Source organism: Vigna unguiculata, chromosome 7 (assembly GCF_004118075.2).
Source record: "Vigna unguiculata cultivar IT97K-499-35 chromosome 7, ASM411807v1, whole genome shotgun sequence".
Classification (NCBI taxonomy): domain Eukaryota; kingdom Viridiplantae; phylum Streptophyta; class Magnoliopsida; order Fabales; family Fabaceae; genus Vigna; species Vigna unguiculata.
The window spans coordinates 4185596-4210129 of record NC_040285.1 but is presented as its reverse complement, the minus strand read 5'-3'; the positions used below and the strand labels follow the sequence as shown (position 1 = coordinate 4210129).

General features: G+C 34.3%; 1 protein-coding gene across 10 annotated transcripts; it reads left to right on the top strand.

Moving 5' to 3' along the window:
• The first annotated feature begins 204 nt into the window (after positions 1-204).
• Positions 205-22964, top strand: LOC114191503 (transcriptional corepressor LEUNIG_HOMOLOG). Of its 10 annotated transcripts, none has more exons than XM_028080699.1 (18): positions 205-619; positions 748-805; positions 940-1037; positions 1254-1363; positions 1487-1767; positions 1852-1927; positions 2022-2133; positions 3038-3087; positions 3179-3448; positions 8161-8235; positions 8374-8601; positions 18350-18497; positions 18579-18688; positions 19970-20119; positions 21584-21739; positions 21821-21940; positions 22051-22248; positions 22449-22964. In XM_028080699.1, the coding sequence occupies exons 2-18, from the start codon at positions 774-776 to the stop codon at positions 22590-22592; spliced, it is 2358 nt and encodes a 785-aa protein (XP_027936500.1). In that variant the 5' UTR covers positions 205-619; positions 748-773; the 3' UTR covers positions 22593-22964. The 10 variants fall into 10 exon arrangements, with proteins under 10 accessions (XP_027936500.1, XP_027936497.1, XP_027936498.1 ...); XM_028080696.1 differs by having other exon boundaries at positions 206-583; positions 2019-2133; XM_028080697.1 differs by having other exon boundaries at positions 206-583; positions 745-805; positions 2019-2133.
• Positions 22965-24534: the final 1570 nt, after the last annotated feature.

Genomic DNA, 24534 nt, shown 5'->3' with positions numbered 1-24534 from the left:
TGGGTGCAGAAAAAACCTATTAATACACACTCTCTCATGAGATCATGCATAATACATGGCGACAGTGGATACTTGACAGTGATGGGAATCACATAACATCAGCCGTACACTTGTCCATCAACACTATCAACGGTTGAGATGCAGAATCTAAAAGTTTGTCGATCTACAATTTCTAAGCTGTATATTAATCAATACTCCAGTACGGAAGCTTGTTACACCCGAACCTCTCCTCAGCTTCGTTTTGTTAACGAGCCTCAGCTTCGGAACATCGTTCATTCAAACTCTTTCATCTTTCACCATAACTCACAGTTGAAAAGCTTGTTGGAACCAGTTCATAGTTGAAACTCGACTAGGCCTGACTGTCACTGCGTTGCGAACCCTAATTCCCTTTCTCTTCTGTTCTCTTCGCTTTCGATCTTTCTCTCCACGATTCGGTGACAGCAATTGTGTAATTCACGTGATTTCTATGAGTGGCTCCGTTTCCTTCAATCGGATGCGACTGTTCACGGTTTGCGGTTTTCAAAACTGAGCGCAATTCTTTGTCGGTGGTGATCATTGGTGCATGCAGTCTCGGATTGGTAATGTACGAGTTTGATCCATCTATTTGTTGCGTTTTGAGGTCGGTTTCTCGCGATTTACGTGCATTTTGTTATTCTTTGAGTTTTGTGTAATTCAGTTAATTTTGTTTTTTCTTGCCTTGAGACTTTGTTGAAATTGTTTTGTTTGATATCTTGTCAAATTTAGCAGTTAATTTTGCTTCTGAACGGGGAATCATGGCGCAGAGTAATTGGGAAGCAGATAAGATGTGAGTAGAATAGTTTATGTTTGATAGAGGCACTGGAGTTACTGATCCGCGTAGCTGATTGCATTTATTGACTATTGTTGTCTACTTTGTGTTCTTACTACTTATATGGTGTTTCTTTCCGATTATGCTGCTAGGCTTGATGTTTATATTTATGATTATTTGGTGAAGAAGAAGTTGCATAACACTGCTAAAGCATTCATGACAGAAGGGAAGGTTTCTCCTGATCCCGTCGGTAAGAGCTAATTGATGTGGTGATTTAATGCTTTTAATTACTTTTATTCTTTGTTAGTTGTTTTTATTAAATACTCAGTTGCCCCGACCTCTACATGTGAGTTTTTGGATACCCTGATTCCTACAGTTCCGTACAGGGCTTGTGTACATCTTCTGGGTGGATGTTTTTGTGGTACTTGTACAGCAATTGATTATAGCTAACACTTTGCAATTGCAGCAATTGATGCTCCTGGAGGTTTTCTTTTTGAGTGGTGGTCTGTTTTTTGGGATATTTTTATTGCACGGACAAATGAGAAACATTCAGAGACTGCTGCAGCATATTTGGAGGTACCTCCTTTTCTTCCTTTAGTTCTGAAGATAAAATCATTCATTAGGTTCACCAACTTGGTGGTTAATTGATAATTCACTACATTTAAGAGTAATTGCCTTTCCTTTATTGATGACTCGCAGGCACAACAGAATAAAGTGAAAGAACAACAGCAACTGCAAATGCAGCAGCTGCAATTAATTCGTCAAGCTCAACTTCAAAGAAGGGATTCTAATCATCCTCCCCTTGGAGGCCCTGTAAATTCTATCACTACAGAAGGAGTGCTTGGGCAATCTACTGCAAGCGCTTTGGCTGCAAAAATGTATGAGGAGCGGATGAAGCACTCTAACCCCATGGATACAGAGACATCCCAACCACTTTTAGATGCCAGAATGGCCCTTTTGAAATCAACAAATCATCCTGGGTAATATTATTGGTAAATTTTATTTAACTTGAAATGCAATTGTCTTGTACAGGTTTACTAATTTTGTGCCTTTTCCCCTAACAGTCAGATGGTTCAAGGAAATTCAGGAAGTGTGACGGCAGCTTTGCAGCAAATCCAGGCTCGAACACAGCAAACACCTGTATGTGCTTCTACTGCTCAGTCTTCATCTTAATTCTTTTACTTCTTCTCTCTATAAAATTACAATGCTGATTTTCCATTTTCTTCCTCAGCAGGATATCAAAGGTGAAGTCAACATGGGTGCCATGCAGAGATCCTTGCCTATGGACCCTTCATCAATTTACGGGCAGGGAGGAATGCAGTCAAAGCCTGGCATTGCAAACACAGGTGTAAAATCAGTACAAGAGAAAAGCAATTTAAAGATGGAATGAAATTAAAACATATTTGTATTTCCACCATCTATATAAATGTAAAACAGGCAACAAGGCTTGGTTACCATTATTACTAAAGCCTCTAATTAACTTGAAGACTCTTGCAAGTTCGTGAGTCTAGGTAGAGAAAATGAGATAACTCATTATGAACCTCTGTTTGGATAAACTCAGGTGAACTAGTTGAACTTATGTAAAATCACATAAACACTTTAGTCAAGAAGAAAGTTATCAAGTTTGAAATGAAATGTAACTTTTGACCCTAAATGACCCAACAATAACTGTCTTTTAGTTGCTCATGCGTGGCTTTTGTACTCAAGTAAGGGTAACATTTTACTAAGGTTCAAATCATTTGAAGAAATTAATGCCTTTTCAAAATCTTTTCACATTTTAGTAACTTATGTTTTTATCAATTTATGTATGAGTTGGTCATTTATGTAGTTTGAATTATTTGGTACTGATGTAGTATCACACCTTATTATTGTGATTTGCTACTGTTCTCTACTGTGGAAGTTGAAAAGTTGACATTGTTGTGTTAAGAGTATTGTGTTATGCCTATTTGTTATTAATAAGTTTTTTAATATTATTTTTTACGAGGTTAACTGGTAATCTTGCAAGTTTATGATTGAGTCTATGGAAGCTTTACGAACTTACCCAAACTTTTATGCTGTTCAAAACCTTTTATGATACTTTAGTTTATTATGCTTTCCACTATTTGGGGTTTCTGCGCTAGTTCAGTTGTCATAAAGGTTTTGAAGATCATTTTCTTTAAAATGTTTTATGAGGTTCACATAATTACTATGCATTTTTCATTCGCTAATCATATTACTTGGTTTCAATGTTCTCTTCTTCTCCCATTTCAGGATTAAATGCTGGTGTAGGTAGTCTCACACTGAAAGGATGGCCTTTAACTGTAAGTTCTGCTACGAGACTTCAGTTTACTTTTTGTTTACATATCTAGCACTATTTCTGATCCAATTTAAATAAATTGTAATATGATCTAGGGCATTGATCAAATTCGTCCTGGTTTTGGAGCACCAGTTCAGAAACCACTCCTTCAGAGTGCAAATCAGTTTCAGCTTTTACCTCAACAACAGCAGCAGCTCCTTGCACAGGTACAGGCACAAGGAAATATTGGCAATTCACCAGTTTATGGAGATATGGATCCTCAAAGATTAAGGGGACTAACTAGGGGAAGTTTGAATGCTAAAGACGGTCAATCAATTGCAAATGATGGATCTATAGGCTCTCCAATGCAATCTACTTCCTCTAAGGTAACATTTATTTTACATTCTTGACATCATGTTTCCTGAATGTGGTAAATCTAGAACAATTTGATCATTTAAATCGAAGAGTTTTCTATATGATAGTGTTGTCTAGAGCATTGCTGTGTTTATGGATGATCTGTAGGATGTCTTTGTGTACATAGCTATTTGTGCAACTGATTAGATTATGGTACCTTTTAATGAGAATGTCTTTTCTGCTCTCCCCAAAGAATGATACTTGTCAGTCTTTATGTTATAAGATGCCTGAACATGTTAGGAGACTTCCTAGAAATTAGGAATAAGTTAATTATTCTTTTATTTCTCCTAGAAAAAGTAGAAATAAATTACCTATCTTTTTATTTATCTTTATCAAGAAAATAAGGAATAAGTTAGCTATCCTTTTATCTTTGTCTATTCATTTTTCTTATGATCTTTCCTTATTTTTAGGAAAAGAGATTAATTATAGGATGTTATGGGACAGGCTCATCCTATTTGTAAGTAGAGGAATTCAGTCAGTAATTCTTGTGGGAATAAATCAGTGGCTCTGTTGTAAAAGGGGGAAGCCTTTGGATTATCTCCCATTTTAGTTGATAAGATTGTTGTTTGCTTCTTTTCAGTTTTTGGATTCCTAGCAAAGCACTATCATTAAAGTACATGTTTGGTGGAGAATGTCATGTGAAACCATAAAGTTTTGAAATAATTGAGGAAGGTATTAACAAGAATTATAACTGTTTAGAGGCAAATGGGAACAAAAATTAATTTATTTAATGGTAAAAGGATAGAAAAATGCATAACATCCCAACTTAATTTTTCATTAAAAGAAACTACGAGTAGTCATTAGTAAAGGTAGAGACTGTACCAACTTGGCTTCAAACACCATATAATGAACTAAAATTAAAGGAGGTGCAGTTTAACTACTAAGACAACTTTTAAAAAGATCTATAACCATATTTTCCTAGAAATGGCAAATTAACTCGTCTTTGTGGGTATTGTTCGAACTTGTTCCCATTCCCATTTTGACAGGAAATCCCTGTATTTACCAGATACGGGTATGGGTAATACCCAATTTTTTCAATTGGGTATGGGTCTAGGATGGGTATATACCCTCCCCGACCCGTTCTCATACCTGTGCCAATACATATCTCGTCCTCATCTTTTTCTTGTTTAAATTACTAAAGTATTGTTCCCGTTCTCATTTTGACGGGGAATCCCCGTATTTACCAGATACGAGTATGGGTAATACCCAATTTTTTCAATTGGGTATGAGTCTAGGATGGGTATATACCCTCCCCGACCCGTTCTCATACCTGTGCCAATACATATCTCGTCCTCATCTTGATCTTGTTTAAATTACTAAAGTATCCATACTTTATTAAGTAGCCTCATACATATATATATATATATATATATATATATATATATATATATATATATATATATATATATATATATATATATATATATATATATATATCGTCCTCATCTTTTTCTTGTTTAAATTACTAAAGTATTGTTCCCGTTCTCATTTTGACGGGGAATCCCCGTATTTACCAGATACGGGTATGGGTAATACCCAATTTTTTCAATTGGGTATGAGTCTAGGATGGGTATATACCCTCCCCGACCCGTTCTCATACTTGTGCCAATACATATCTCGTCCTCATCTTGATCTTGTTTAAATTACTAAAGTATCCATACTTTATTAAGTAGCCTCATACATATATATATATATATATATATATATATGTGTGTGTGTGTGTGTGTGTGTGTGTGTGTGTGTGTTTCTTCTCTCTTCTAATTGTTTGACTTGTTATATATTTACAAAATCCACACATATCTCCAAGGTACTTTCTCTCTTATCACAACCTTGATTACACTTTTTTTCTTTTTGTGTGGTTATGTTCAGTTAGTATATTATCAATTTCTGTGAATAAGATATATTTTAGGACTCAAATTTGATTATTTTTACTCCTTAATATTTGTATTTATTGTTTATCTTTTTTCTCGAAAAAAAGTTTGACTCTCAAGTGTTCAATTGCGAAAGTCATTCATTTATTAGGTAATATGAAAACTTATCTTCTTTTATTCTCTATGATCCTTAATTTTTGTTTTATTTGAAAAACTTGTTTTGCTAAAGCAACTTACATTGTCTCTCAACAATCCAACTATTATGATATTTGAAAAAAATTCTCATATCTTTTAAGGTATTTTCCATCTTATCATATCCTTAATTATACTTTTTTCCTTTGTACATTTTATTCAATGGTGTATCAAATTGGTTTATCTTTTTTACTTTTTTTTAATATTTTTATTTGTTGTTTAGTTTTATTATGTAAAATATTTTTTTGATGATTTTTTTATAGTTATTTTTATTTCATAATTCTTTCTTATACGTGTAATTTTACCACAGTAATTGATTAAAGATTTTTCATTTACTATAATATAATAATTTAAAGTAATTGTCATAAGTCTTGTTTACAATATCTAACATAGATTGATTCAAGTTCAAAAAATGAAATATTTATGTTTAAATTTTAATTATTATTAACTTAATATTTTTCTTATGTGTGATTTTGTTCAATATAATATTTATCTTTTTATAGTAAAAGAGATTAGATTAATAAAGAGATATTTAAAATATTTTTAAACTTGAATATTTATTTTATTTTTATAATTTTTTAAATATTTTCTTAACTTTATCGACTTTGTTTTATTAATGTTTGCAAAATTTATAGATGTTTTGGTTGTGAAATTTTATTCATGTTAACTGTGAAATATTTTATTATTCTTTGGTACTTGGTATTCTGATTTGAAATTTATACTATTATAATTTTTTTCTAAATATTTAACATCGAAGATATGAAAATATATTTTTTTGGTATTTAATATTTGATAATATTATGCTTTGTTTGATGTAATTATTTTTTTTTATGAAAACAATTATTTGGCATTGAAACAATATGAAAGTGGGTATGGGCACAGGTACGGGGTACCTGTTACTCGATGGGGATGGGAATGAAACAAAAATTTTATACACGTTGGGGATAAGGATGAATCTTTTTACCTTGGTAATGAGTATGAGATAATGAAACTCGTTTCCGTGCCGTTCCGTTGCCATCCCTATGTTTTCCTAATTAACATGACACACAAGATAAACTAGATAATGTGGCAAAGCCCAACAATATTTTCTATAACTTTTGAAAACTAAGGTGACCCTGTTGGGCGTGAATAAGAAGTGAATAAGAAGAGTAGAGTCAACAGAGGATTGAAGGTGATATAGCCCATACCACTATTATCTGATGCCAACCATCCATTCTGAACTCCAGTCAATCAACAAAATAGTGTCTTTAGTGAATGAAATGGCACAATGAAGAAATAGGAGTCTGATGACTAATAGATAATAAGTGAAAGGGAGACCAAAGAGCCTAACAAACGTTATCAATAGAGAGGTGAAAGAGATGACCAGTACAAAGTTGTTGAGACAGTTTTTGACCTTTTAATCATAGTAACAAAAATTAAATAACTTGAAGTAGGGAGAGAGGACTATGATGGGAATTACCATTGTGTACAATAAAAGCAATGAAACTAGAGGTTTGGTGATCCCCATTCCACTTGAGGAAGTCCGGAAGGATAGCTAGCAGTGGCTTAGTAAAAGTCAGGTAATTGGGCTAAGAGGGAGCCGGACGGAGTCTTCTGTGTTACATTCATAGTTCAAGGGGCACATATTTAATGCATAGCAAACCTGTCAAAAACAATATGGGTGACTCTGCGACAGTGGTCAGACTTGAGGTGTGATATTCTTAGTTTAATGGACTTATTGTTTTCACCATTACAAGAGATCAATGTAGATTAGTCAATTAAGGTAGAGTCCACATTGACAAGAGATGATTTTTTGAAGTGTTGGAATGCCGTTTTAGTTGTGGCCTCTATCTGAATTCCTTGATTGCAACCTCAAGACGGTTGATATATTCACATTGACTAGAGATGTGGCTTACATAGAGCTTATAAAGCTTGGGCAGTTTTCACATTACAAGTGAGTTAGGATCTAAACTCAAATTGTAAGACTTGTAGTATGATTGAGAGTGCATTCAGGTAGCCTATATAAAAGAAGATGCAGTCCTATATCTGAACTGAACTGTTGTGCTGTGACAATGTATGAAATTGGAAAATGTGGAATGTTATTCACAATTTAGAAGATAGATAAACGAGTTAAGTATCTACTGGAAGTACCTTAGAAGAAAAAGAAACTAGATTCATATTATCCCAATGTTTATAGGACTCCTTATCAAAATAAAAAAAATACAATAAAATGATCCTAATTCTAGGGCGTATACTTTGTTACTGACTATTTCCTAATATGAATAACTAGACCTAGTTTTGTGAAGTTGTCAAGTATTCATTTTTTCTGAAAATTAAATAAATATTCCTTGTAGTCATGTAATGTGGCATGGCACAGACTTGATTGAAACAATTAGTTGCACTTACTACTGGAGTGACAAATTGTGGAACAAGTCAGAGAGTTTCTGTCTTCTTGATATACTCTAGCCATGAGAAAGTTTAAAGAATTTTCTATTTAAGGTACCCATAAATATTTTAGCTTGTTACTCTGCCTAAATAGGAAATTTTGTTAATAGAAGTTTGATAAAGAATCAATTTTGGCTTTATAATAGAAATTTCATCTTCTCTGCGTTAATATGATTATTTTGTCATTTTTGATGCAGATCAACATGCCACAGATCCAACAATCCACCTCCCAGCAACAACAGGATCCTTTGCATCCACAACAATTGATGCAGGTTTTACTTTTATGCTTAAAATTATATCAGTTTTAGATACCTTTACCTTTTTGTTTGACCAAAGTTATACGAGCTAGCAGTTTATATTTAAATGCTTTTTCCCTTGCATGCAATAATCAATTGCCAACCATTTTTTAGAATAACCGGAAAAGGAAGGGACCTACATCTTCAGGACCTGCAAACAGTACTGGGACAGGAAATACACTTGGCCCTTCTAATTCTCAGCCATCAACGCCATCGACTCATACTCCTGGTGATGGAGTTGCTATGGCGGGTAACTTGCAGAATGTTGCCGGTGTATCCAAAGGCTTGATGATGTATGGTACTGATGGAGCGGGTGGTCTTGCATCTTCCACAAATCAACTGGTAAATCAAATTGATAATTTTATAATCTGTATTACTTGAGGAGCATGAATCTACTTCACTTGTTGCTTCCAAATTAAACATTTGTTGTAAAAAAACTGTAGTATTATTTTAACTTTAATGATTAAGTATCCTTATGAGACTGTTATAATTATAGAAATAAGGAGCTAGTCCTATATAATCAGGAATATCTAGATTTTATGTATTATTAGGAACTTTTTTATTTATTCCCATATCATATATTTGTTATCAGAGAATTCTCTGTTTATTGTATTGATTCTTCTTTCTCAATATAAATAAAGGTACTTGTGCTGTCTCATAAACATTCAGTTTCTACTTAGTGTTTTTCTCTTCCATAAAGTTTAACATGGTGTCTAGAGCCTTTTTCAAAATTATGTTGACTTGATAGACCTAATGTATTTGAAGGATTTTTTTTCATGAAACTCTCACATATTTCCTTTCTATGTGTTAGATATTGTTTAGATATTATTTGATATTATTTGATATTTTTAAGATATTGTTAGATATCGTTAATCACAATATCAAACAATATCTTCTATTTACTCTATTTATTTTCAATTACTCTTTTTAATTGTACCTCTCTCTATTATAAATAGATTATCCTATGTGTGGTTTATACACAAGGGAAATTAATCTCAAAGCCTATTTTCTCTATTCTCAACACTATGTTTCAGTGCTGACTCTGGCAAGTTTTCCTAACCACCTTTTTCTTTGGCAAGGTTTCCTTTGTTGTTTTTTCTTAGGCTTCCAAAATCCAGTTAACCATATTGTTTCTTCTCCTGTTTTCCAGAAAAAAAGAAAAATTCTTTCAACACCACATCAATGTCTAGAACAGATTCTTCCATATTTTCTAACCATATTGTTAGTATTGAGAATATGGATGGGTTTAACTATTCTACTTAGGCTTCCAAAATTGGGTTATGATTAAGTGGGTTGTGCCACTGCTGCCGAATGTGTTCCTAGAAAAGTCGAGAACGATGGATAAAGATTGATGCTTAATTCTATAGTGCTATTAAATCCACTTATTTATGTCTCACTCAAACCTATTTTCGGTACACGAGACATGTCCATCAGTTTGGAGTGAGGCTTGTGTCCTTTATACCAATGGCACACAATATCACTACGGTGTTTGCCAATATCTCTGAACACTCCTTGCCCCACGGCGATTGAGGGTCTTGTGTTTTATGTTGGGTGATTTCATGCTGCCTTGCGTGATTTTATTGAGCCCCTTTTACGAAGGATCTTGAGAACCATAATACATTCTTGATGACCATGAGCTTGTATAGCTCGCCACATGAGTATGCTGCTACGCATGATCAAACTCTGAAACAAAGAAATTGCTTCTTGAAATTAAGAAACGAAAGAAATTGCTTCTTGAAATTAAAAGGGACGAGGAAGAACAAATCTGCCCTTGGATAAAATGGGTGGAGTTGCCCATGTTTGACAGGAGTGATCTACTATGATGGATAGCCCGGAAAATTTTTTGAAGTAAGGAACATCAAAAGGCTGGAAAATTTGAATAACCTTAATTGGCATGGAAGGAAACACTGACCATTGGTTCAGATTCTGGTGACAAAATCCCAAGAACCCTTCTTGGGAAGATCTTGCAACAACACTGTTATGGAGATTTGGAGGGGTTGTGGGCAAAGCATATTCTTTAAGAGATTGGCTGCAATTAGATAGATTGGGAGTGTAAAAGATTTCATCCAAGAATTTGAAATCCTGGTATCTCAATCAAATCAAACATCAAAAGATCAATTGGTTGGGTATTTTTTTGCAGGGCTATATCAGAATATACAAATACAAAATTAGGTTCATCCACATGATCGAGAAGACCTGCTTTGAGCCATGGAAATTGTACGAGACATGGAGGAGGCTATGAAGGATACACAACACATCAGTGGACCTTTGTATTGTGAACATAATTTAGGATTCTGATATTAAGGTGGAAGAGAAATTGTGTCTCGAATTTATCCTCAAGGAACCACACTCAGTGTACACTTGTCCAATGGGTCTTGTCAAACATCGGGGTGAAAAATCATTATCCGGATCATCAGTGGCCAACCCTGGTTCGGATTAGACAGGGACAAGGATTAGGGAAACCAGGAATCTTTCATTTCCTGAACACATCAAGAGAAGGGAATCTTTGTTATCGTGTGGTGGAGCTTTTGATCCAGTCATTGGTGTCCATCCAGAAAAGAGTTTTGGGGTTTGTTCTTTTGGCTGAAAATGAACTAATTAATGAGGCAGGGGAGATAGTGCAATTAGTGGCAGTTGAAGAAGATTTTGTTGAAAGAAAAGAGGCTGATAATTGAGTTAGACTCTTAATGGTTGGAGTTTTCAACTTGTGCAGTTAGGGATATGACTCAACTGCAAACAATGATATCACAAGGGAATATTAGGGTGAAAAACAGTGACACCAGTCACAAGATCATATCAGTAGGTTTAGTATACAACCTGGGGTTAAAGATTGATCCAACAAATTCTTATAATAAGGTGAGATTAGGAGATGGGTAGGAAAAGCAAACTCAGCCAATGCAAGGGACCTGAATGTGAGAATGGGTGATTACATTTTTTTCACGGGAGTTTTTTCTGTTTGAATTAGGGGGAGTAGATGTCATTTTGGGCATGACCTAGGTACTTTTAGGGGGGTTAAGGTCAATTGGAGGACCCCTACCATGACTTTTTCTCATCAAGATCAAAAAGGTTGATGTTGATAAAAATGGAAGCATGCTTTGGATAGTTGAACACAAGCCACTAAAAATTTAGAGAAGCAACAAGGAAAAGCACCTGCAATTATGGTTTCTGCAACTGAGGATAGGCCACTTCAACAAATCTTAAATGAGTATGCGGTGGTATTTGTAGAACTTTGGTTTGCCTCCCATTATAGCAGTTGAGTACTGAATTCCTGTTTAAGCAAGGACAAATCTTGTACCCTCATACTCAAGCCTTATGCTCTTAGTCATGAGAAAGGAGGGAAGTTGTAGAGTCTGTACTGATTACAGAACCCTAAGTAAAGCAACTTTTTCAAATAAGATCCCTACTCAATGATTGGAGAATTATATGGAACTGAATATTTTTCTACTCAAGAGGAGGATATCACCAAATTAGGATGTATGAGCCAGATACACACAAAACAACTTTTAGAACACATCAAGGGCATTATGAATGTTTGGTTATGCCTTTTATTTAATCAATCACCAACTACTTTTCGTTGTGCAATGAAATCAGTTTTAGAGCAATTTCTAAGTCGATATGTTATAGTGCTTTTTTTATGATATTTTGATATACGACAAAATTATACTGGGGTATTTGGTCATGTTATTTCATAACAAGGAGTTTCCATGGATCCTCAAAAGACTGAAACTATACTGTAATGGCCTATTCCCACGAGCAGTAGGGCCCTGAGAGTTTTTTTTTGGTCTAACAAGTATCATTGATGTTTTATATGGAATTATTGCAAGATAGCCATGCCTTTGACAATTTCAAAAAAAAAAAAAGATTTTTGAGTGGCCTCAAGACAGTCTAGGTGCCTTTACACAGTTGCTGATAGCTATTACTACAATTTTGAGGGTGCTCTATTATTCTAAGTCTTTTTCCATAGAATGCAACACTTCTGGGAAAGGATTGGTGGTCGTCTTATTCCAAGACAAAAGACCCATAGCTCTTTTCAGCAAAGCACTAGCAAACACCTCTCTCACAAAGTCTACATATGAAAAAGAACTTATGGCTCTGGTCTTGGCCATTCAGCATTGGCCTCCTTGTTAGGACATAAATTCACAGTGTATACAAATAAAAAAAAAGGCACTTGTTAAAACAATGCATCACAACTTATAATCAATGTAATTGGTTTCCCCAACTATTAGGGTATGAATTTGAAGTCATATATCTTAGATAACCAGAACAAAAGAGAGAAGAAGAGAACTGAACAAACTGACTTTATTGAGAACGAAAAACTAACTTGTATCATGTATACTTAGAGTATTTATAGGTAAGTGGTTCTGGAACCACACCTTTACAGCTGTCAACAGATCTAAACATATTACAGTATAAAACATGCAGCTGTACAAAATATAGTATTTTATTCTAATACTCTAATAGCCCCCCTCAAACTTAAGTTGAAGATTTTTCAGCAGAAAAATGCTTCACATTAAGTTTGGTGCGTAGAACAGTAAAGCGGGTAGAAGATAGGGCCTTGGTGAACACATCAGCCCACTGATCAAGAGCTGGAACATGTGAAACAGTCAATTTTTGAGCCAAAATCTTCCCTCGGACAAAGAAAACATCAATCTTGTGTTTAGTACGATTGTGAAAAACAGGATTGTGTGCTATAGCCATTGCACTCTGATTGTCACATAATAGTTGAGGTGTCTGAAAAGAAACTTTGAGTTCAGTAAGTAATCAAGTTATCCATGTGAGTTCAGCAGATGTTTGAGCCAAGCTTCTGAACTCAACTTCAGTACTAGATCGAGCAATAACTTGTTGCTTGCGAGACCACCATGAAATCAAATTTGGACCCAGAAATACAGCTGTTCAAATGTAGACCTTCTGTCATCCACATCAGATGCCTAATCAGCATCACACAATGCTGTTAAAGGAGCTGGATGAGATAGCATAGCAGGTTGAAAATGAAGACCATGAAACAGAGTGCCTTTAAGATACCTCAGGATACGCGTTACTACAACCCAATGAGAATCTAAAGGGTTAGCCATGAATTGACACACTTTATTGACAACAAAGGCAATTTCTAGTCTAGTGATAGTAGCATATTGGAGAGCTCCAACAACAGACCTATACAGAGTTGGGTCGGAGAATAAATCTGCACCTTGTTTAGACAATTTACAATTGGATGCCATAGGAGAAGAGATGGGATGAGCTTCTGCCATGTTTATTTTTTGAAGTAAATCACGAATATATTTGGTTTGAGTCATGAATAGAGCCATCCATTAAATGTTTGACCTAAAGACCAAGAAAGTAGTCCAACTGACCAAGTTGTTTCAGAGAAAAGTTTGCATGAAGTTTAGCAGTGATAATTTGAATCAGACTTAGAGAGCTGCCAATGACAAGAATGTCATTAACATACACCAGAAGATAGATAACATCAGATTTATGCTGATCAATGAACAGAGATGTGTCACAAGAGCTAGAGACAAAACCCAATTGCTGGAGAGTATGTTGCAACCGTGTAAAGCATTGTCTTGGAGCCTGCTTTAGGCCATAAAGAGCCTTATTCAGTTTGCAAACTAAGGATTGATCAGACGCCTCAAATGTTGGTGGTTGTTGCATGTAAACTGTTTCATCTAAGATCCCATTGAGAAAGACATTATTAACATCAAGATGGAACAATTTCCACCTATGAGAAACAACATCTGTGAGAATAACACGTATAGTAACCGATTTAATGACTGGAGAAAAGGTTTCATGAAAATCAAACCCATGAATTTGATGAAACCCTTTAGCAACAAGACGAACTTTATTTTTATTGATGGAGCCATCAACATTTTCCTTTACCCTAAACACCCATTTCCAGCCAATCATTTTTCTGCCAGGATGGAGAGAAACCAGATCCCAGGTTTTCTGTTTGAGTAAAGCTTCATACTCACACTGCATTGCTGTTGTCCAATTAGCATTACTAAGAGCTTGTTTAACTGTCTTGGGCTCAGAATGAAAAAGCAACAGAGAAGGATGAATTGATGAATTTGATGTTATTGGGCAGCTGTTTCAGATCGGGTTTGCATAGGATGAATGTTTTTACAGAGTGCAGGAACATAATCTGAACCAGGATGTGTCTCAGGAGAAGAAACAGATTCAACCTCCAACGAGATACTTGAGCTGAATGGGGAGGTTCTGTTAGCAGAAACCTGAATCGGAGAAGCCACAACAGGAGAAATAGAAGATTCAGGTGGTGACAAGTTAGGCTGTAGTATAAAATACTGATTTATATCTTTAACAGAATTAGGAGACTGAGGAAACAACTCAGAATAAGGAAATCTCTATTCATTAAATAAAACATCTTTAGAGATAAAGATGCGCCCACTAGAAGCCAAACACTTGTATCCCTTGTGAAGATGTGAATAACCAAGAAACAGACACTCTTCAGATCTGAAGTCAAGTTTGTGACTTTTATAAGGTCGTAACAGAGGAAAACATGAGCAACCAAAAGTTTAAAAAAAAAATGATAATCTGGATTTTTATGAAATAAGACAGAAAAAGGAACAACAAACTGAAGAGATACAGTGGGTAATCTATTGATAAGATAGACTGCAGTAGTAAATGCATAATCCCAAAAATGCAAAGGAAGAGATGCTTGATGTAATAAGGTAAGACCTAACTCAACAATGTGTCTATGTTTGTTGATGATGAGCATGAGGACATATGAGTCTATGAACAATACCATGATGAGCTAAATAATTGGTGAAAGGACGAAACTCACCACCCTAGTCAGATTGAACTTGTTTAATTTTACAATTGAGATGCAATTCAACCACTTGTTTAAAAGTCTGGAAAACTGACAGAGTTTCAATTTTAGTCTTGATAGGAAAAATCCAGGTATATCTAGAGAAAGCATCAACAAAAGTTACATAATATTTATAGCCAGTATGAGATGTAATGTGAGCAGGTCCCCATAAATCAGTAAAAATTAATTCCAAAGGAGAATATACATATTTAGAGTCATGAGAAGGCAACCTATGAGATTTACCTGCACAACAAGATTGACAAAAAATAGAATCAACTTTATTAGGGAATGAGAGATTACAATGTTTGAATACAAGATGCATAATATGGTTGTTAAGATAAACTAATCTTGTGTGCCACAAATGAACACTAGTACTGTCATAAACAACTTTATTTACATGATTTAAAGTAGTAGAAAAAGAAGGGGACGCAGCAGAGAGCAGAGATGGTGACTGCCATGGTTTGATTGAGAGAAAAGATGAATATTATGGATAGAGTAGAGTTCATCGATATGGTCCAACACCACCATGAAGAAGAACCTTATTCGATCCCTGGATTTTACAAGACATTTATCAGAATGGAACTCAAAGAAAACAGTTATCTTTGGCAGATTGACTGACACTCAACAAAGTTTTGGTTACAGAGGGAACATGCAACAAATGATTGAGTTGAAAAAGAACACGAGAATCAAAAGGAGATTCAAACATAGAAGATCTAGCACCAGAAATACTCAAACCTGCACCATTGCTTATGAAAATTTGGTCTGGTCCATCAAAATGTTGCATTTATTTAATGTTTAGAGATTCACCGGTAACATGGAGACTAGCACCAGAATCAGGGATCCATGAAGTAGTAGCTTTACCTTGAGAATCAGACTGGACAACCATGGCACTAGGGCCAATAGAAGGAGTGGATGTCGTGTTTGGATTTGTCCAAGTATGAGAGGCTTTATAAGAACTTGTAGAGTAGGGAATGGACTGCTGTGTGGCAGGATCAATGAACATCAGAGATTCAGGAGGTTGATATGAGGAATCAGACCGAAAGTGACACACATTTGCCGTATGACCAAATTTGAGACAGATTTGGCACTGAAAGTTGGCAAACTTGTGACCACAACCTCGTGCAAAATTATTTCCTTCACGAGAAGAACTACAAAAACCACTGCGTTGATGAGTATCACGGGAGTAGGAGCCTTGAGTGTAATGAAGAGAGGGAGTGACTAAGGATTGTGTGTCCTGAACATATTTGTTTAACCGAGTCTCATGACCGCATAGCAAGGCTTTAATTTCTACTATAGGAGGGACACATTTCTTGCTTTCAATGACAGAAACTATTGATGCATAATAAGAAGGGAGACCTTCCAAAATAGCATCAACATGCTCTTCATGACGAACAAGAGCACCTACACCAGCAAGCTCATCCACGTAGTTTTTAATCTTCAACAAGTATTCATCCATAGACTTAGAATGAAGTTTAACACCTCTCATAGATGTACGTAACTTATTGGTTTGGAGGTTGAAATACTCATGAATCTTCTCATAGACTTCATACGAGTGAGTGCAACCAAGCACGTGGGACAACATAAACTTAGAAAGAGTAGACTGCAACCAGACCAAAAGAGTTTGATCCTGGACCTCCCAAGCTTCGTAGTCAGGATTAACCAGGCCATCTAAACGATCAAATTTCGTAAGAAAACGTGCAGGAACAATAGGATTAACCACAAACCTCTGTAAGTTGTGTGATTTTATGATTGGTTCAACATACTGACGCCAGTGGAAGTAATTAGAATCATCAAGTTTTTTCGCGATCGACGTTGGAAACGAAGGTGAAAAGCCATGAGAAGAGACCACATAAGCAAAACAGAGAGTCGAAACACCGTCAACCATCGATTGAAACCGCGCAGAAAGACGAGCGCGAGAAGAATACCTAGCACCGATCAATAAACAGTGAACGAGAGAACGATCCACCTATTGGATCAGATCGCAACGAGAAACGCGGACAATCGACGACTAAATCGGAGGAGAGAGAACGATTCACTGATTGGACCAGATCGCACCGAGAAACGTGAACAATTGATAGTGAAATTGGAGGAGAGAGAACGATTCACCGATTGGACCAGATCGCAATGAGAAACACGAACAATCGACTATCAAATCGTAGGAGAGAGACACTATCAACAAATCAGAACCAGCGGAAGCTTAGAATGAGAGACGCGAATGCATCGAACCAAGCAAAAGGCAGAGAAAAAAATGGATTGCCGCAAAAAAACTCTGGATACCATCTTAGATAACCAGAACAGAAGAGAGAAGAAGAGAATTGAACACAATGACTTTATTGAGAACGAAAAACTAACATGTATCATGTACATTTAGAGTATATATAGGTAAGTGGTTCTGTAACCACACCTTTACAGCTGTCAACAGATCTAAACATATTACAGTATAAAACATACAGTTGTACAAAATATAGTATTTTATTCTAATACTCTAATAATATATAAGGTGGGAGCAACACATCAAGTAGCAGATGGCTTATCAAGGAAAGAAGGAGTTAAGGAGTTGCAAGCCATATCTGAACCTTTTATGTAGGATATTGAATCTATTGACGGCGAGGTTAATCTGTACCTGGTTTCGTAAAAAATCTAGGAGGATTTAACCAAGGGTCCAAACCAGTACCCCCATTATCTTTGGAACATGAGTGGCTATATTACAAAGGAAGATTAGTGTTGGCAGCATCATCATAGTGGATTCCCGAGTTACAATGAGTATCATTCTATGCTTAATGGAGGACTTTCAGGAGTATAGCTCACTTATTGAAGCGCTGTGCAATCCCTTTATTGGATTGGTAGGAAAGAGTAATAGTGGAGTATGTGGCAACTTGTCATGTATGTCAACTTGGTAAATATATATAAAAGATACTTTTGAATAGAGTAAAATCTACTATCTGTATTATGATTTATGATTTTGTAAGTTGTTCACGATCCTGATCATAATCTCAATTTTAACTATCTTAATGGTGATATTGTTAGGTAGTTTTTACAAATAAGAGTTAGATGAAAGGAGCCCATTAGGAAGCTAGAAGGGAAAAGTGGGCAGTTTTTTTAGATTTAAGATTCTTGTAACCGGAATAGTCTAGTGAAAAGTGCTTCTTTTTAACTATTTTGTACAATTGCTGAATTAAGGAAGTTTAGATTTTCTTTTCATAGTTCTCTGAAAATAATATTGTTTCTTAACAGATCATAGTTCTTGAATCTTAATAATTTATATCCTTCTAGTTGCAGGATGACATGGAACATTTTGGAGATGTTGGCTCCTTAGAGGATAATGTGGAATCATTTCTCTCACAGGATGATGGTGATGGAAGGGACTTGTTTGGCACGTTGAAACGGAACCCTTCTGAGCATGCTACAGATGCTTCAAAAGGTAATCTCATGTTCTTATGCATGTATAAATTTTTACCATTCACGTTGACCAGGTTGCTGTCTATATTGCTTCCCATTTCAGGCTTTTCCTTCAGTGAAGTTAGTTCTATACGCAAGAGCAACAGCAAAGTTGTTTGTTGTCATTTCTCTTCAGATGGAAAATTATTGGCTAGTGCTGGACATGACAAAAAGGTAGAATATATGTATTTTTTTAACTTAACAGGTTTAAAGCAATGGCAGAGCTTCAAAATAGTTAAAAGACACTAGCATCACCAATTATATTTCTGCTTGTGAAACGTAAAATTGAATATATATATATATATATATATATATATATATATTTTCTTTCTGTAGTTTAAAACTTAACAAGATTAATTACCTATTTTAAATTATTTGTTGCATTTCAATATTCATGAATCGCATGAAATGTATGAATGCCAAGGTACAGGCAGACATTTCATGCGAAATCTTATAAAATGGGCATATGTGCCTTGTGATTTTAACAGGCTTGGTGTACCTTCCCTTCCCATAGGGAGAAAACGCAACTTTTACTCTTCTCATCAGCATGTAACACTTCGGACAAGAACAAGCATTAATTAGTTTACCCAATAGCACCCTCCAATTAAGTTGAAAAGCTAAAGATTAAAAGCTTAGGTATCTATTTGTCCTTTCCCTGTGTTTGCTGCATATACTTTTAATGTCAAGAGTATGTTCTGAAAGCATAAGCTAATCAGGAAATGTTCTTGAGTGATTTATGTCTGTTGCACCCCCTAATGCAATAAATTTGTGCTGCTTTAATTAAACAATTACTTAGAAAATAAGGTGGGGCCAAATTTCAACCATTTAGTCATAGCGCCATGTTATTATATTAAGTCTGATTGGTGGTTGTTTGATACTTAACATAGACCATCAATTAATTCACTTTTTGAGTTGCAAAAATTAGTCTGTCTCAAAAATACCCAGAAAAACATTTTGAATTTTTTCATTTGTACAATTTCTAGATAATTAAAATTCATACCCCTTTATGAGATACTATATTCAATAAAAAAAGATAGCTTTATGCAGGCATTTTGTGGTCTTCGTATTCTGTGGGATCTCCAGGTTTAGTCCAACAAAATGAGAAAGATTTTGAGAATGAAAAGAATGAAGAGATATAATATACCCAATTGATTTGGTGAACTTATCATCCCTGCGGTTGCATTAATACTTTATTCAGATAAAGAGTCTGGCCTTTGAGTAGGTCAATAAAATGGTTGTTTGTCCTTGCAAATTGTAAATTTGTTTTATAGATTATGATGGAAATATTTCTAGCAGATCTGGTATGTTTGTTTGTACTTGCAAATGTATCAAATTTTTATTTTTATTTTGATATTAGTTCTCCAATTACTTTTTTTGCTATTTTTGGTCCTTGTTAATTTAATGTCCTAGTAATACCTTGTAAATTATACTTATCGTTCTATTTCTTGCTATTAGGTTGTTCTGTGGAACATGGAGACACTGCAAACAGAAAGTACACCAGAGGAACACAGTCTTATTATTACTGATGTTCGCTTCAGACCGAATTCAACTCAGCTGGCAACATCTTCATTTGATACAACTGTTCGGTTGTGGGATGCTGCGGATGTAAGTTATTCTCTTCTTATTGCAGACCTTTCATGTTCTTTCTTTGGTATGAAAATTATATCTGCTTTCGGCTTTTTGTTAAACGAAATGCCCTGTGAACGGAGACTAGACTGTAGTTTGATTATTGTCAGAAAACATATGATGTCTAGGCACATAAAAATATAGTAATAGAGAACTTTGGAAAAATGAAAGATTTCATTTACTCCATGAAAAAGTGTAAGTCTTGAATGTTTACTTTTCATGATAACTTTCTTGAATGATTATATCTTCATGATCACGTACCAAATTTTAGATCAATTAGGCATTCATAGACTTCTAACCTTGCAACTTACATTTACTTATATACTTCAAAGAGTAAAATATCCATTAAAATGAAGTTAGTTGATAAAATATCAACAAGTTTTTACATTTCTTAAAATTTTGTACACTTTATCACTTCAATCACTTAATCTAACAACTGAGATTATCAGATTTAATTTTCAAAAAATGTCCTTCAGTGGTGTTTATCAGTACTCTTTTGGAATAAGTAGATTCTTTTCCTTTTGATAATCATGGATTTATATTCTATTTACTGTGTAATTTTGTTCATTCAGTCTATGCTGTACTTTAGATTTTCAACGTAGTTCTTAAATCTCTTCCTCTATGTCAATAGACACAGACACCTTATATAATTTTATGTCTTGGAAAGTGTTGTTTATCTTCAGGTTTCAGAGTCAACAACTAAAAGAGATTGCATGAAAGCCTTGATTTTACCTTTTCTCTATGTTGGCCTGGCTCCAAGCCTCCACAACAGATTCTAGCAAAATATAATTCATTAGTTCTTGTCTCCAATATTATGGGCCCTGATGGTACATATCAGTAGTTAAAATAATAACATATCTTGCACATTGATAAATAGGTAGCTGATTGTATGGTGAACACTGAAATTGGTTTAGTTAATTTGATTGATTCTAATTATACTATAAATAACTAAGACATACATGTATGCAAGTCAAGACGCCCAGCTTTCAGTAAACCTATCTTTCTTGACCAATGATTGCTGGACTTTAAAAATGTGTTGTAATTGAGAACCCATGGTATTTTGTGAAAGTTATATTTTGGAAGTGAGAACTGTTCTCTGGCAGTTACGTTGATGGTTTGTTTCTATGGTTGCTAGCTTTTCAAAAGATTGTAGTTTGAACCGTAGTTAAAAAAAAAAAGAATTAACCACGTTAGAATCGGCTTGATTATTGTTATTGTTGTATGTTCAGGTGTCCTTCTTTATAAGTTTTGTTTTTTACCCTGTGGATAAAACTTGTTGTGAAGATGTGTTGCTCTGAATTAAATATATTGTTTTGGATCTTTTAAGCTGTACATGAAAATTGGGTGCTAAATCTTATATAGCTCTTGCACTGCGAAAAGAAGTATCTTTTTTAGTATTGGTTTCGTTGTAAGTGGACTTACCATTGACTGTTACTTTTGCAGCCAACCTTTTCTCTACAGGCATATAGTGGTCATACTTCACACGTGGTGTCCCTTGATTTTCACCCAAAGAAAAATGATCTTTTCTGTTCCTGTGATGATAACAATGAGATTCGTTTCTGGAATATTAGCCAATATTCTTGCACCCGAGTTTTTAAGGTCAGCTACAATTACTTTTAGTTATCTAGATATTATGAATTATGCTTTTTCTCAATTCTAAACGATATTAAATTAATCAAGCAGGGAGGATCTACCCAGGTGAGGTTTCAGCCAAGGGTTGGTCAACTTCTGGCTGCAGCAAGTGGGAGTCTGGTGTCTGTCTTTGATGTTGAGACTGATAGGCAGATGAACATGTTTCAGGTGTTAACATGGACACAAAACTTCGGAAATCTAAGAAAATAATAAAATTCCTCTGCCCTATTGTTTTGTGATAAATATATTGTAATAACTATAATTTAATGCATTTCTAGGGACACTCTGCAGACGTACATTGTGTCTGTTGGGATACAAATGGAGATTACTTGGCATCTGTGAGTCAAGAATCTGTCAAAGTGTGGTCACTTGCATCTGGGGAGTGCATTCATGAACTTAATTCCAGTGGAAACATGTATCATTCTTGTGTCTTTCACCCAAGCTACTCAACTCTCTTGGTTATTGGAGGATACCAGGTTTGCATGTGCCTATGAATCTTTGTTGTTTGCCTTTCCTTTTCACTTCTTTTATTGTTTATTTGTTTTATATATGTAAAGTAATTATACAAAAGTTACTTCCCCCACTATTCATTTTTCTCATAATCAAACTGTTAAAAGTGATTACTATGGAAATTAATAAATTATAGGTTCTCATTTTATTCATGGATACTTTGCAGTCATTGGAGCTATGGAACATGGTTGAGAATAGATGTATGACAATTCCAGCTCATGAGTGTGTGATATCTGCATTAGCACAATCACCCGTCACAGGAATGGTTGCTTCTGCCAGTCATGACAAATCTGTAAAGATTTGGAAATAAAGTTTACTATTTTATGCTTCAAACAAACATGGCTCAACAAATTACAATGATACCAGAAGCCTCCACTTATTCCCACCACTCCCAACTTCTCTGATGTTGTATCTATTGTGATAAGGGGCTCAGTAGCACATTTTCTCTGTTCATGGGTAGTTTCCTAATCTTTTTATTTTTTTTATTCTTAAAAATATTTCAATTAAAAGTCTTGGTTAATAGCCAGTTATCGTGCAATGAAGGTTTTGTCATTATTATAATTATTATTAGCCCCTTTCGTTTTAATATAAAAAATGTATGTTATCCAAGTTTACTGATTAGCAAATTACATCAATTAATCAGTGATGAATATATAACTGATGATATTAATTTGTTGGAGAAGTCCTGTGTATAATATTATCTTGTCCTTGCTTCATGCACCCCACAATTTATCTATTGTAATTTTACTTTTGTTTAAATAATAGATGCAAAGAAGTAACATTTATTTTTGTTTATACAGAGTAGTTTCAGAATGCAGTTTTGGCATGGACATTTCAAAAAATAACAAAAGCAATTTTGGCATATTAGTTTCAGAAACTCCGCAATATTAAATTACCAAAATATTTTTTGTATTCGAATTATCTATTCTGTACCGTCCACAATATAAATTGCATTTGGCACGGTTTAAACCATTTTTGTCAAAATGTTCCTTAGGGAAGGATTTTTAAGTTTATTAATTGTCTCTGAGCGTTAATGAATTACGTTGGCGTCACTTATGCATTGTCCGCTGAAACCATTTGAAGAAACACAGACTCAATAATGAGTTTAATTGAACGATAAACATATTTTAGAGGAACTAATTCAAATTTCATTTAAATTTGAAAAATAAAAACATATTTAATCCTAAAAATAACCTTTCAGTTGTGAGTCAATCCAGAAAGAACATTTTGGAGTGCAGTCTAAACTAATCCCAAAAAATTATTCTCAAATGAAAATTTAAATTCTAAATTGTTTCAAAATGAATAATTTAAGTAATTAAAAAATTAAATCAAGATTGTGTATTTTAGAATGAATGACAGTGAATGCATTTCCGAATAATTACAAAGTGTTAATAAAATATTCTCGATTGAAGTTCACTATTTTCTGTTATTACTTTCAAAAATCTCCATTCGGGATAAAAATATTAAGGACAATATTTTCAGAATTACTTTCTTCACACCTTTGCTATAAATGAAAAAGAAAAATGAGACTCTTTCATCTTGCACCTTCGTAAGGTGTGGGAAATATCACAAATTTGATAAATTGTCGATGAAATTATCAAATAAATGTCACCACTCTACTGCATTGCATCACATATAAAATGAACGAAAATAGAAAGGTTAAGATAATCCAAGTTGCCTTCCACCAAATTCAACACAATAAATTAATATCATATTTTTTTGTTTAATTATTCATAGTGAGTTGAATTTTTTCAATGGTTATTAAATTATTATTATTCTTTTAATTTATAGATAAAGACCTCATATTAATTAAATAAGTTTCAATTATCTCATTAAAACTTTCATTTAATTAAAACTTTCATTTATTCCAAGAGTATATGATTAAACTTTTTGTTATACTTGCTAACTCTATCCAACCATGACTAAAGTAATAATCTGTTCTTCTAACTTTTTATGCAAACCGATATATATGTTTAAATTAATTAAATAAACATAAATTAATTCATTTAATTTCTCGCTTGTTTCGATTAATACGAGAACCTATTAACACTTCTTTTGCTTCGTGCATATACAAGTGTTGTATTACTTTATTTATATTTCAAGTATAAACATCTTAAGATTTAGTTTTTCACTTACAAAAAAAAATAAAATTATCATAACTAACCAAACACACAAAAATCTTAATTAAAATTTAAGGCTGAATTTATGAGACAATCTTAAAAACAATAATAATCAGATTCAAGAAAAATAGA

Excerpts from the sequence above, each read along its gene's own strand:
- LOC114191503 (XM_028080696.1), top strand. The coding sequence starts at position 774 with ATGGCGCAGAGTAATTGGGAAGCAGATAAGAT. Across the intron at positions 2,134-3,037 it reads GCCTGGCATTGCAAACACAG|GATTAAATGCTGGTGTAGGT; the intron begins GTGTAAAATCAG and ends CTCCCATTTCAG. Across the intron at positions 21,941-22,050 it reads GGCAGATGAACATGTTTCAG|GGACACTCTGCAGACGTACA; the intron begins GTGTTAACATGG and ends ATGCATTTCTAG.